This window comes from Periophthalmus magnuspinnatus, chromosome 21 (genome assembly GCF_009829125.3).
Source record: "Periophthalmus magnuspinnatus isolate fPerMag1 chromosome 21, fPerMag1.2.pri, whole genome shotgun sequence".
Lineage (NCBI taxonomy): Eukaryota > Metazoa > Chordata > Actinopteri > Gobiiformes > Gobiidae > Periophthalmus > Periophthalmus magnuspinnatus.
In genome coordinates, this window is record NC_047146.1 from 29,603,906 (window position 1) to 29,615,503 (window position 11,598).

At 41.4% G+C, this 11,598-nt stretch overlaps 1 protein-coding gene across 1 annotated transcript in view; it reads right to left on the reverse strand.

Annotated features, from left to right (window-relative positions):
- dnajc10 (DnaJ (Hsp40) homolog, subfamily C, member 10) overlaps positions 1-11,355 on the reverse strand; it is a 59,414-nt gene extending 48,059 nt beyond the window's left edge. Inside the window, 8 exon segments of the mRNA XM_033987237.2 lie at positions 700-793; positions 1,409-1,542; positions 2,175-2,229; positions 2,231-2,255; positions 2,844-2,898; positions 3,729-3,894; positions 6,485-6,712; positions 11,108-11,355. Coding sequence (XP_033843128.1) covers positions 700-793; positions 1,409-1,542; positions 2,175-2,229; positions 2,231-2,255; positions 2,844-2,898; positions 3,729-3,894; positions 6,485-6,691 — 736 coding nt within the window. The 5' untranslated portion in view covers positions 6,692-6,712; positions 11,108-11,355.
- Positions 11,356-11,598: the final 243 nt, after the last annotated feature.

Below are 11,598 nucleotides of genomic sequence, written 5' to 3' on the forward strand. Positions count from 1 at the left end.
ATAAAGGCAAGTTGTGGAACGGACATTTTATCTTGCCTTTGAAGGATAAAATGTCTGTTCTTGTCTTGAATTTTGTAAAATAAATTTCCCCAAAAAATGTGACTTACAGTCCAGTGCAACTTATATGTTTTTTTTCTTCATTATTATGCATTTTTTCGCTTATACTCTGGAGCGGGGTATAGTCCAGAAAACATGGTAAAAAAGACTCAAGTACTGAAATGATTCCATCTCTATATAGAATTCAATAAGCTGCATTCTATTCCAAGAAAATCCTCAATTGCCTGGTCATGTACAATCTTCATGCTGGGTTAGAGTTACAACCAAAATTAACATTAAATACTGCGTTACATACTACCATGTTTTCTAAAGGCTTTGAAATTCAATTTAGCTGTTCTAATGTCCCTTTATGCAAGAAAAGGTTAATAATCTAAAGAAGTGAGTTGAGGAATATTTTTATTTATACAACAAATGTATTGTTTTTATAGCCCAAGCCTATAGACAGAGATAACCACCAAGAAATGTCAACAGGATGTCCTTGACAGAGTTGTGCAAGGAACGTTTTTCATTCAATCATGCTTGTACATGAGAATTAGTTCTAAAGCATTTTACCTGGTTAAATAAAATAAATAATCCCTCTATTATTGTTATACCACATTTTATTTCTATTTCACGCCAAATTAAAGAAAGTCAGAGCCTTACCGTGCCACAGCTGAGAGACCACAGTGCTGATAAACTGCATGGAGAAGCGCACCAGGTTGTCCTTGGAGCGCTCACCACTGAACTTCTCTGGAGTCTGCAGAACAAGGCCAAAACACAGGGACAAGGTTTCAGACCTGTGTCACATTATCCTGCTGTTTATGTCGGAATATTTTTCATGCCATACTGTTGAATATGCCATAGTGCAGAATATTATAGCATTAGTAGTATATATTATATTAGTAGTAGTATACATTATAAGTATTTGCATTGAAACAAAAAGGCCCTCCTCCAGACCACATAATTCAATTCAATAAGAGTCAGAATATTTGGTTCTTTGCAGAGATCATTCCATTATCACAATTAATACAGCCTTTGCAATTTGATAACCTGTGGCAGCTCAGACTGTGGTTCCGATTTGATTTGGAGGTACTTGTGCATATGCATTGTCCATAGACCTCTATAGCAAAATTAAGATGTAGGAGAGACTGGGTAGACTGGACTTAAGCCAATATTCCCCATTTTGGGGGGCCATAATTTAAGGATGTATGATTCCAATTTATAATATCATAAAATAGTATAGTTTTTCTGGAGATTTACTGGATGGTAAACCTGTGGCTCATCCTTACCCCACACTCTCCCCTATATATACGTCCTGCTAGTGTTGTCGTCAGCCTGGGTGGTCCACTGGTGGTGTCCAATTTTGTTTTACCTGGTCAACTCTGTAGAGTCTAGGCTGGGGTAGGCTGTGGATGCCTCTCCTCCGGCACAGCTGGTGGTTGTCCCCCACAGTTCCACAGCGCCCTATCCGGATCACACCATCCATCTCTTTGGCACCTCTCTCCACTGCCAACCAGACAATGCACATATAGCTGTTCAGAGACAGAATATTTAATTTAAAAAAGAAATTTAGTTTTAAAATTTTGTATTATTAATTGGAGAAGAATAATTATAGTTACAATTCAAATTTGATTAATCGCATGTATGCCCTATTTTGATTTTCAATTCCATAAAGATGACAATGTTATCATTTATCATCTATATTTTATCCAGCAATATAGCGTACTTCAAAATGTCTTATTGTTGACAGGTTTTGACTTGAATGTTCCCCAGGTACGAGGTAAACAGGTTCAAATAAATATATATTTTACTTATTAAAATAAATCAGCATTAGTTAATTACAAATAAGTTGTTTGGGTAATCATTTTGAGAACCAAAACACCAAATTATAACACAATCAGAAGGCAGAATTGAGCTCACATGAGTCTTATTTGTGGTTCAGTGCTAAAATCCTAGTTGGAATCCTCACTACCCCTGCATTAGTATGTCCTCTTTGCAGTACAAGATTTACATAGAGATAAAGAATCCAAAGATATAAGAAAAATATGTTAAGACTGAGTACGTTTTACTGCAAAAAAGGTAAGCCAAAACAGGTTTGTTCCTGTTAGAACGGGTTTTGCTGACACATGAGTCATTACCGGTGGGAGCCAGCTGGTGACAGTGGGAGCATCGTGGAGAGTAAAAGTTGATAAAACCAGATCTCTCCAGAGTTCAAGCTGCTTCTGAAACACACAACAAGGGCTGTGTCAGCCTGTGTCTCTGCTGAGAAGTAAGATGATAAGCAGATTTTTCTCTGTAATTATCATTTGAGTGTAATAATAGTTAGGTATAGTTCTGAATTGATATTTATAATGATTGATCAGATGTAGAGTGAGATCGATAAAGATTGTTTAGAATCCAGAGAAACCAGAAGCTCTGCCAATGGCTATTCATGCTGATTTTGATTCTTTTACCTAAATTGTGTAATTTAAATTTACTACAATCTCACCCCAGTCCTTTTTTACCATAAGCCCTATAAGAGAGTTGCGTAGTGACACTTTGTGCAGTTATCGCTTCACATAAAAGTGTTTCAAATAAAGCTTTATGTGTACTCTTAGATAGAAGGTCGACCCAAACAAAATATCGACCCCATGCTGAAGATTGAATAACAATAGCCGATGCGCTATAATGCGCAAATATCAGTCAGGCACTGACAGGAAATAAATGTTAGAAATGTAACTCGGATTCTATGAATCCTGCATCCTACAGGGAATCATTCAGGGCTTTCAGCACTAGCCCTCTGGTGGTCATCAAAAATGAAATACAACTCACCAAAGTCTCCACTGTCCAAAGTGATGATCTCCAGGTCATCATCGTAGATCCCTGCACAAACACTGAAGGTTAAAAGCATGGACCTTCAAGCATGTATCCAAGTGATTTATTAATAGCGATGCAGAAGTATTATATAGAGCTTGGGATTGTCATATCACAGCTCATAAAATTTTCAGTAAGTCTAAAGCTAAACAATGGAGATTTTAAAGATACTAAATACTGAGTTTAGCAGTCATTCTAAAGTATTCTGACCCAGCAAGTTTATCACATTGTTCCATTGCACTTTCGGTTACTTTTGAACCCTATTTTGGCTAATGGATCAACATGGGACATTTTGGACTACTGTAACAAACATGGCGTATTTCCCATGGTAATAGACATTTTTTAGGCATTTCATCCCAAGCACTATAGACCTCTCCTAAGCCCCATTCACATAGTAGCCGGACCCAGGAATTTACCTGCATTTTGCTAGAACAGGGTTATGTGTGAACAAAGCATTTTTCACCGGGCAATTTCCCAGGTAAAGAACCATGAATTTGCAAGGAAGGCTTCTGTGTGAATAAGGCCAGAAATTTTTCAGTACCACCCTTTGGTTTTCTTGTTTTGCTACTAGTTATATTCCATTGTCATAAATGATACAGTAGCGCTTTGCTATGTGGAAGAATGCAGGAGCCTGAAAACAGATCAGAATGGTGCTCTACACACTTCCAAATTCGCAGAAGTGGCTGAGTGGTCAGAATGCTTGTCCACAAACTCAAAGGCAGTTCAAACCAAGTGTACGCTGCCTGTTCTGGGGGAAAACACTAATTGAAGGTGAGCATAAGTAGTTGAATAATGTACTGTATAGCACAAGAAGTGTGTTGAACATGTGGAGTGCTGACCAAAGTCGTATCTGTAGTAGTTCCAGCTCTCGTAGCGGCCGCCCTGTTGCTGCTCGTCCAGGCCCTTCTCTCCATACTTGTCGTACTTCTTGCGCAGCTCCTCGTCCTTCAGAACCTCGTAGGCCCGGTTCACCTGGAGGAACTTCTCATGAGCTGACGCGTCTCCCTTAGGACACAAGCAGAGGGCACCGTTACTGTGGACACATAGACTGGTTAAAGAAGTGATTTAAGTGAGTGTGACGTCACCCACAGAGTTCAGGTCTGGCCCACTTAAAGCCTTGTCAAAGCTAGCTGTTATAGGAGCAAATTTGGAGCCAAGTTCCATATCTGGAATTCCAACTGTAAGTATCATAGCAACCAAAGAGCCAATCTGGAGCAAGTTGAAGGTAACACCCCTCTGCTGGTTGAGCAGGGGGGCCGGCACTTAGCAATGCCAGTGTTTCGCCTACAATTATATTGGCAGGGCATCAGCCCCCCTACTTTGTCAATCAAATTATGTGCCACCAATCACGTGTCATCAAAATGTTCTGCTGCTCCATAAGAAACTCCTGTATTCATAGAAATACAGTCTGTAAGTCTGTATTTACTACAGATTTACTGTCTGATTCAGTCTGTTATTCACAGTAATCCAGTTTGAGGTTTGCACTGTCATAGTTGGCTCCGCTCACAGGTTGCAGTAACACTTTTCCCCTGCAAACTCCACAGAGACAGATACAGAAACCGTCCCAGCTCAGGAGTAAGTTAGATTAGACTACAGTTTGTAGATGATAATAAAATGTATACAAATGCTCAGTGGCAATTTTTAAGTAATCAAAATGCAAGGCAAACCTAGTTTAAATAAGTCTCTTAGCATAATTTGTATGACAGATAGGCCTAAATAGAGGGGTGCACTGTGCATGGGTTATAAAGCAGTGAGGGGATGAAAGTGAGGCTTGTGTGGCAGTGCTACCGTTTTTATCCAGAAGCACACCATAAAGTGCATGAAGTCATAACTTCAGAATTGATACTGCAAATGACTAAGGCCTTAATATGAAATTATATATGAAAACTATAACCTTAATCTATATGCCCAAACTTCTGAAAATACGTTTATAAAGGTTTTAAAGATATTTCATTGTTTTAAACAATATTAAATACCATAAATTTCGGACTATAGAGCGCACCTGAATATAAGCCGCACCAGCTAAATTTTAAAAGTAAATCCATTTTGTGCATATATAAGCCACACCTGAATATAAGCTGCAGGTTTTTGATGTTGTAACATAAGATATTTACACAGAATATATGTTGTTTTGTTTTTTTAATTTAAGACAGGCTTTATTTTAATTGTGCCTGAAAATCGGCAGTATGGCATCAACACGCCATCAACATGGGATGAACATACCTGCATGTTTAGAAAATAAAACTGCACTAACATGGCATCAACATAGCATCTGCATTTATTTCCTCCGAAAGCTTTTGTCGTCATTTTACATTGACTAAGATCTTTCTGCTGCTGCCTCCAACGTCGCACCATCGATTCATTAATGCCAAGCTGACGTGCATTGGCTCCATTTCCTTCTTTGATGCCAGATAACATTGCCTTTAACTTTAAGCTGCATCATATGCATTTCTTTGTGTGTTTTCCATAATGAGGGTGTGGGCATATTGTGCAAAATGACAGTTAAAAATCAAAACTAGTGTATTTTTCAGCACATAATCTTTCCCCACATCTGTCTCACTTTTGCATTTACTGCTAGAGAGTCCACCCTGGTGACCGTTAGCCAGTAAAAATCTTTAAATTAGCCGCGCCCTTGTATAAGACGCAGGGTCCAAAGCATGGGGAAAAAAAAGTTTTGCTTATAGTCCGAAATTTACGGTACATGGGAATTTAAATATAACAGTAAGATAGATGACATTTCTAAATCCATTCAATACACAGGTCTATATTTTTCTCCACTAATGTGCAGTACATGATCGAGCAAACTATGAAATTCCCTGCATTCAAGAACATTTTAGAGCAAATCAACTAATACACTCTAGTAAAAATACGGTATGTTTTCACTTCCCAGTAAATAAAAATAAAACTGTCATAACAGTAAATGGACTCTTCACTCGAAAAATCACACAAGACTGGGATAACCACACTGTTTGGGGATTAAAGAATTTCCTATATAGCCTTGTTTTATCATAGCAGGCCTTTAAATAAAGAGAATACAGTAGCCATTTACTACTAGTCTACTATACTGTTTGAACTCTTCTACTAGTATTATTAGTCTGCTTACGTGTAATAAAACTTTGAACAAAGCTTTTACTGTTTGGTCAATATTTGAATCTCTACTTTTTACTTGAGTATACACTGCTTACAAGTTTTATCACACTGCAGTGTAGACAGTGGCTCTGGAAAAACGCAAAGTCCAAAGCTTATGGAGATTTGAACTCATGTTTTTGTGAGCTAAGCTATTGAAAGTACATGGTCAACTCATTAGTTATGCACACACAGTGGTCCATGCATCAGCTGGTTCACGGTCGGGGGGAGCTCAGCCTGTAACCGAGGCACACACTGTCCCTCACTGTAGTGAGAGCGAGGGACAGTATGCATCACTCTCACCACAGCCCCACTACACTACCCTATTTTTATTGCAGATCTGCACTATTCACATGAATGACCTATTCCAAGATCAAAATGGCAAATTTCGCCAAAAGGTGACAAGTTTGCACCCCTGAATTATTGTGACAGGCCTACTTGAGCATTGAGAGTTGTGCATGATACTGACCGGGTTCTTGTCCGGGTGCATGGTCAGGGCCAGCTTTTTAAAGGCGCGGCGGATCTCTAGGGTGCTGGCTCCTCGGCTCACTCCTAGCAAAGCGTAGAAGTCCCTGCCCTCAGCCCAGACGGACAGCACTAGCAGCCCCAGGAGCACCATCAGCCCCAAAGTGGAGGGCCGGAGGAGGGCACAAGGGCGGTCTGAGCGCATGCCCATCTGAGCTATCCACTGGAACACCTTAAAACACACATGACGAAATTATTTTTAAAAAACTGTATTGGAAACACTTTATTTTGTGGTACAGTTATTAACGCTCTGATGTTAGTTCCTGAATGGTTTGTTTTTCAGTGCTTGTATTTTTTGTAAGTGTACATTTATGCCCAATATTATTATGACATTTTTTTTTTTTAATCCTTGATTTACGTTATTACACATAGTACTCGGCATGCAAATGAACTAGAACACACAACTGATTCTCAAATGGACTTGCAAGCACTTAAATTTCACTTTTGTTTTCTTCACATACAGCACTTTACTATGCAGTTACCTGAACAGAGGATGATGATTATGGAGAACTTTATGTGGACTCACTTGAATAAATCTGGATATATTTACTATACCACATTTACTTGGGAATTACTCAGTGATATTGGCAGAATTTGGTTCATATTATCTATTTTGGAAATATATTTGGAATGGCAGGCGTTCAGCTGTTAAATGGTCAGTGTTACAGATGAAGAGGTCTGATGAGGAGGTGCTTTACCAAATTTTAAACTATCATTGGGCCTTTGTATTAAGTGGTCTGTCCTATTGGTTAGATGGACAAACAACGGCCCGGGGCCGACACACGGCCCTTTGGACTTATCCGGCCCACCGAATGTGACCAAATTATGTTAAAATAGGTAAGGGTAAACCTTGTTCAAAGTTTTTCTGCTGTGTTTACTTAACTGAAATTTAATAAATAAATTATTAATTTAATGTTCACCCAGTCCTCTAGTCTCTGTAAGAGGATCCCATGATCGACAGTGTCAAAGGCAGCACTCAGATCTAACAGGATCAAGACTGAGAATTTTCCTGCATCAGAGTTCAGGCGGATGTCGTTTCTCACCATGATAAGGCCAGTCTCAGTGCTGTGGTGGGGTCAAAAACCTGACCTGAAGACCTCAAAGGAGTTGTTGATTTGAAGAAATTTAATAAACTGTTGGTAAACAAGTTTTTTAAGGACTTTGCCTAACGATGGCAGATTTGAGATGGGTTGGTAATTGTACAGTATTATGGCACCAAGACTGCTCTTCTTTAGGAGAGCCTTCATAACCGCAGTTTTCAGAGCTCTCGGAAATGTTCCAGATTGAAGTGACATGTTAACTATGCAAGCGAGTGATTATAGCAAATTGTTGAGCACAGACTTTTGAAATCTAGAGGGTAAAATGTCGAGGCAGCATGCAGATGACAGAACTCCAGCTGGTGACGATCTCTTGGACAGTTTTGTCAAAGACAGGTGCAAAGTGACTCAGTTCTAAATGTCTAGGTGGCTGCAGGCTTGTTATTTGCATTGTGAAATTGATGGCATTTTTAATGCCTTGAACCTTGTCATTAAAGAACACTGCACTGCAAACTTGATGCACTTAGATGTGGAAATATGTTCTAATGGCAGCGGAGCTGGAGGGTTTGTTAATCTGTTTACCGTTTCAAACAGAACATGATAGTTCACTAGAATCATTTGGTTGAGTTCAGTCCTGGAATTGCCTATCTCTACAGAATTAAATGAAAAAGGTATACTATTTCATGACATCACAAGGTGGACCAGAGCATTTTGAGCTTTGGAGATGCAGACAGACCAGTAATAAAGGGTTACTCAAATATGTGAATGAAACTAAATTTTCCATATTATAGGGCCTTTATTAGGAAAGTGTTAGCCTAATTAACTGCAGAATAAGTTTATTCAAAATAACACATTCAGTTGGAAGTGCACCCTAACATAAAGTACCAATGTATAAATATATAAAATTGCAATATGCTATCAGATTGTTCAAAATTTGACTGGCGACTGGAGCCAAAGGTGACATGCCATTTATACATTTTCATTTATTAGCCATTATCTGTCATTAAATCCAAACTGCAAATGATTTGGGAGAGTTTTAACAAGCAGTAAGCTACAATTTTATTTTGCCAGGAATATTTCAAAATATGTATTTACTTATTTTTATTTAGCGATGCATTCTTCCGTACCGTTTACGGGTCCTCGAGGGCTCATGGGAGTTTGCCCAACCAGTCCACATGTGTTTTGTGGATCTGGAGACGGCATTCTACTGTAACCCTCGTGGTGTCCTTTGGGGGGTGCTCGGGGAGTATGGGGTCCGGGACCCTTTGCTAAGGGCTTTCCGGTCCCTATATGACCAGTGCAGGGGCTGTGTTCGCATTGGCGGCAGTAAGTCAGACCTGTGCCAGGTGCATGTTGGCCTCGACCAGGGCTGCCCTTTGTCATCGGGTCTGTTCATTATATTTATGAACAGAATTTCTAAGCACAGCCAGGGGCCAGAGGGGGTCTGGTTTGGGAACTATAGGATCTCATCTCTGCTGTTTGCAGATGATGTTGTCCTGATGGCTTCATCGAGCCGGGATCTGCAGCAGGCACTGGGGCGGTTTGCAGCCGAGTGTGAAGCGGCTGGGATGAGAATCAGCTCCTCTCTGGAGTGGGTGGTGAGTCTCTGCCTCAAGTGGAGGAGTTCAAGTATCTCGGGGTCTTGTTCACATGTGAGGGGAGGATGAAGCGTGAGATTGACAGGCGGATCGGTGTAGCGTCTGCTGTGATGCGGTTGCTGTATCGGTCCGTTGTGGTTAAGAAGGAGCTGAGCCTCACCTATGGTCATGAGCTCTGGGCAATGACTGAAAGGATAAGATCGCAGACACCGAAAATGGGTTTCCTCCGTAGGGTGGGCGGGTATACCCTTAGGGATAGGGATAGGCTCGGTCACACAGGAGGGGCTCGGAGTAGAGCCACTGCTCCTACATGTCAAGAGGAACCAGCTGAGGTGGCTCGGGCATCTGTTCACGATGCCTCCTGGACGCCTCCCTAGGGTGGTGTTACGGGCATGTCCCACCGGGAGCAGGCTCCAGGGAAGACCCAGGACACGCTGGAAGGACTATGTCTCTCGGCTGGCCTGGGAACGCCTAGGGGTCCCACCGGAGGGGCTGGAGGACGTGTCCGGAGTGAGGGAAGTCTGGGAGTCCCTGCTTAGACTGCTGCCCCCCATGACTTGGCCCCGGATAAGCGAAAGAAAATGGATGGATTCTTACTGTGAGCTGACTTGCCTCTCCACAGATCGGGGGCATCATTTATAAATGTGCGTACTCCTAGTGGTCAATAGAGGTGTGCACCACACAAACTCCTGATATAGAAAACCCTGCGTGAGGATTGTCCCGGTACCATAGACTGTATATAAAAATTGACACACTTAACCTGCTAGCTGCCACGTTCCAAATAGGAAGTGATCATAGCCTGTGCTTCCAGGTCCATTGACCCCGGCTCCAATTCACTTTAAAAACCAGCTGCTCTCTCTGTAAATGCTACAGTTACGTTAATAATATTTGCTCTTAAAATGTTTGTATTATCCCATTCTGCGTGCTCCTGGTATTTTTATTTCGGTCACTCCCACTAGTGTTAGCAACAGGTTTGACTGGCAGCGTTGCACCAGCCACCTGCTAAACCAGCAGTGCGAGTGGGAAGGGGTGTTACCATCTACAGCTGCGCTCCAGATTGGCTCTTTGGTTGCCATGATACTCGCTGTTGGAATTCCAAATACGGAGCCTCCAAATTTGCCACAAAAAGGCTCTATGACTGAAGCCGAATGCTATGGGTGACGTCACATTCACGTAGTCTAATTGTTTATACAGTCTATGCCCTGTTCACGCACATAGATACGTGCATGCGGAGGTATGCATGGTTAAAGGGGAGAGCCTGTGAGCGCGGAAGAGAGATTGAGATGCCCTCCCTGAGAGCAAAAGGAGTGAGGGAGGGATACGTGGATCTGCGGCCACGTAACCGAACAGCTAATACATTTGTCACCCTACATCAGCGGTGTCAAACACATCAGCAATGACATCTGCTCTCAAAGGGCCAGATGTAAAATAAACATAACTTTTTTTTTTACTTTTTAATTAACTGTTTCGGCATTTATTACTTATTCAGCTTACAAATGTTGCATATTCATTTGCATAGATGTAGAAATATAGCTGTTTAAAGGTGTATTGCTTGATAAAATAACATGTTATGACCGTCATACCTTTTAATTTATTCTGTTGAGGGCCACATAAAATGATGTGCAGAGCCGCATTTGGCCCACGGGCCTTGACTTTGACACATGTGCCCTACACCAAGAGCTGCACAGTAGGCTCGTCTTCTGCTACAAGTATACGTACACGCCACAGTCCCTCACAATGGGCCTAATGAAATCCTTGAGATGTTGTTACAGGGCGTATGTCTGTGTTTAGAAAGTAGGTCAGAACTAGGACAAGGCAAGCCCAGGCAGACGGAAGCCAGAACAGCACAAGCATAGCGCGTACTAGTATAATCCACATCTGTCATCCTCACCTCAGAACTCGGAAGATTGGCGTGGGAAAATAATGCGTTACCTTAGGAGAAATCCAAGTGAGGTACGCCGGGTTTAACCTCTGCTCCCCGGGGCATCAGCACAGACACAGAGAGAACCCTCCGCTCTGCTTATGTGGACGGACCAGAACCAAAGCGAAGATGGGAACGGTTATCGGGTCTGAAGCCGTGCAAACAGCCGTCTTTTAGCGTGCAGCACAGACAAACACCGGTAAAACGTACATCACTGAAGTTATATCAGTTCTTCCGCTGTGGTCAGAGAGCACGGTGCACGCATGCGCAGTTTCCCTCAGTGAGAAAGGAGCGTGCTGCCACCTGCTGGATTGGAAAATTTAAGTACAACTATACATTTTTATTTTTTATATTTTATTTTTCCTATTCTTAATATAATATAATAAATACATCATTAGAAAATGGCTATGTCCCGCAGTCCCCCACTGCTTCTGAAAAAAACTTATCTTGAACCTAATATTTTAGCCAACTATATACTCATCTTCCATTGACACTATTGACC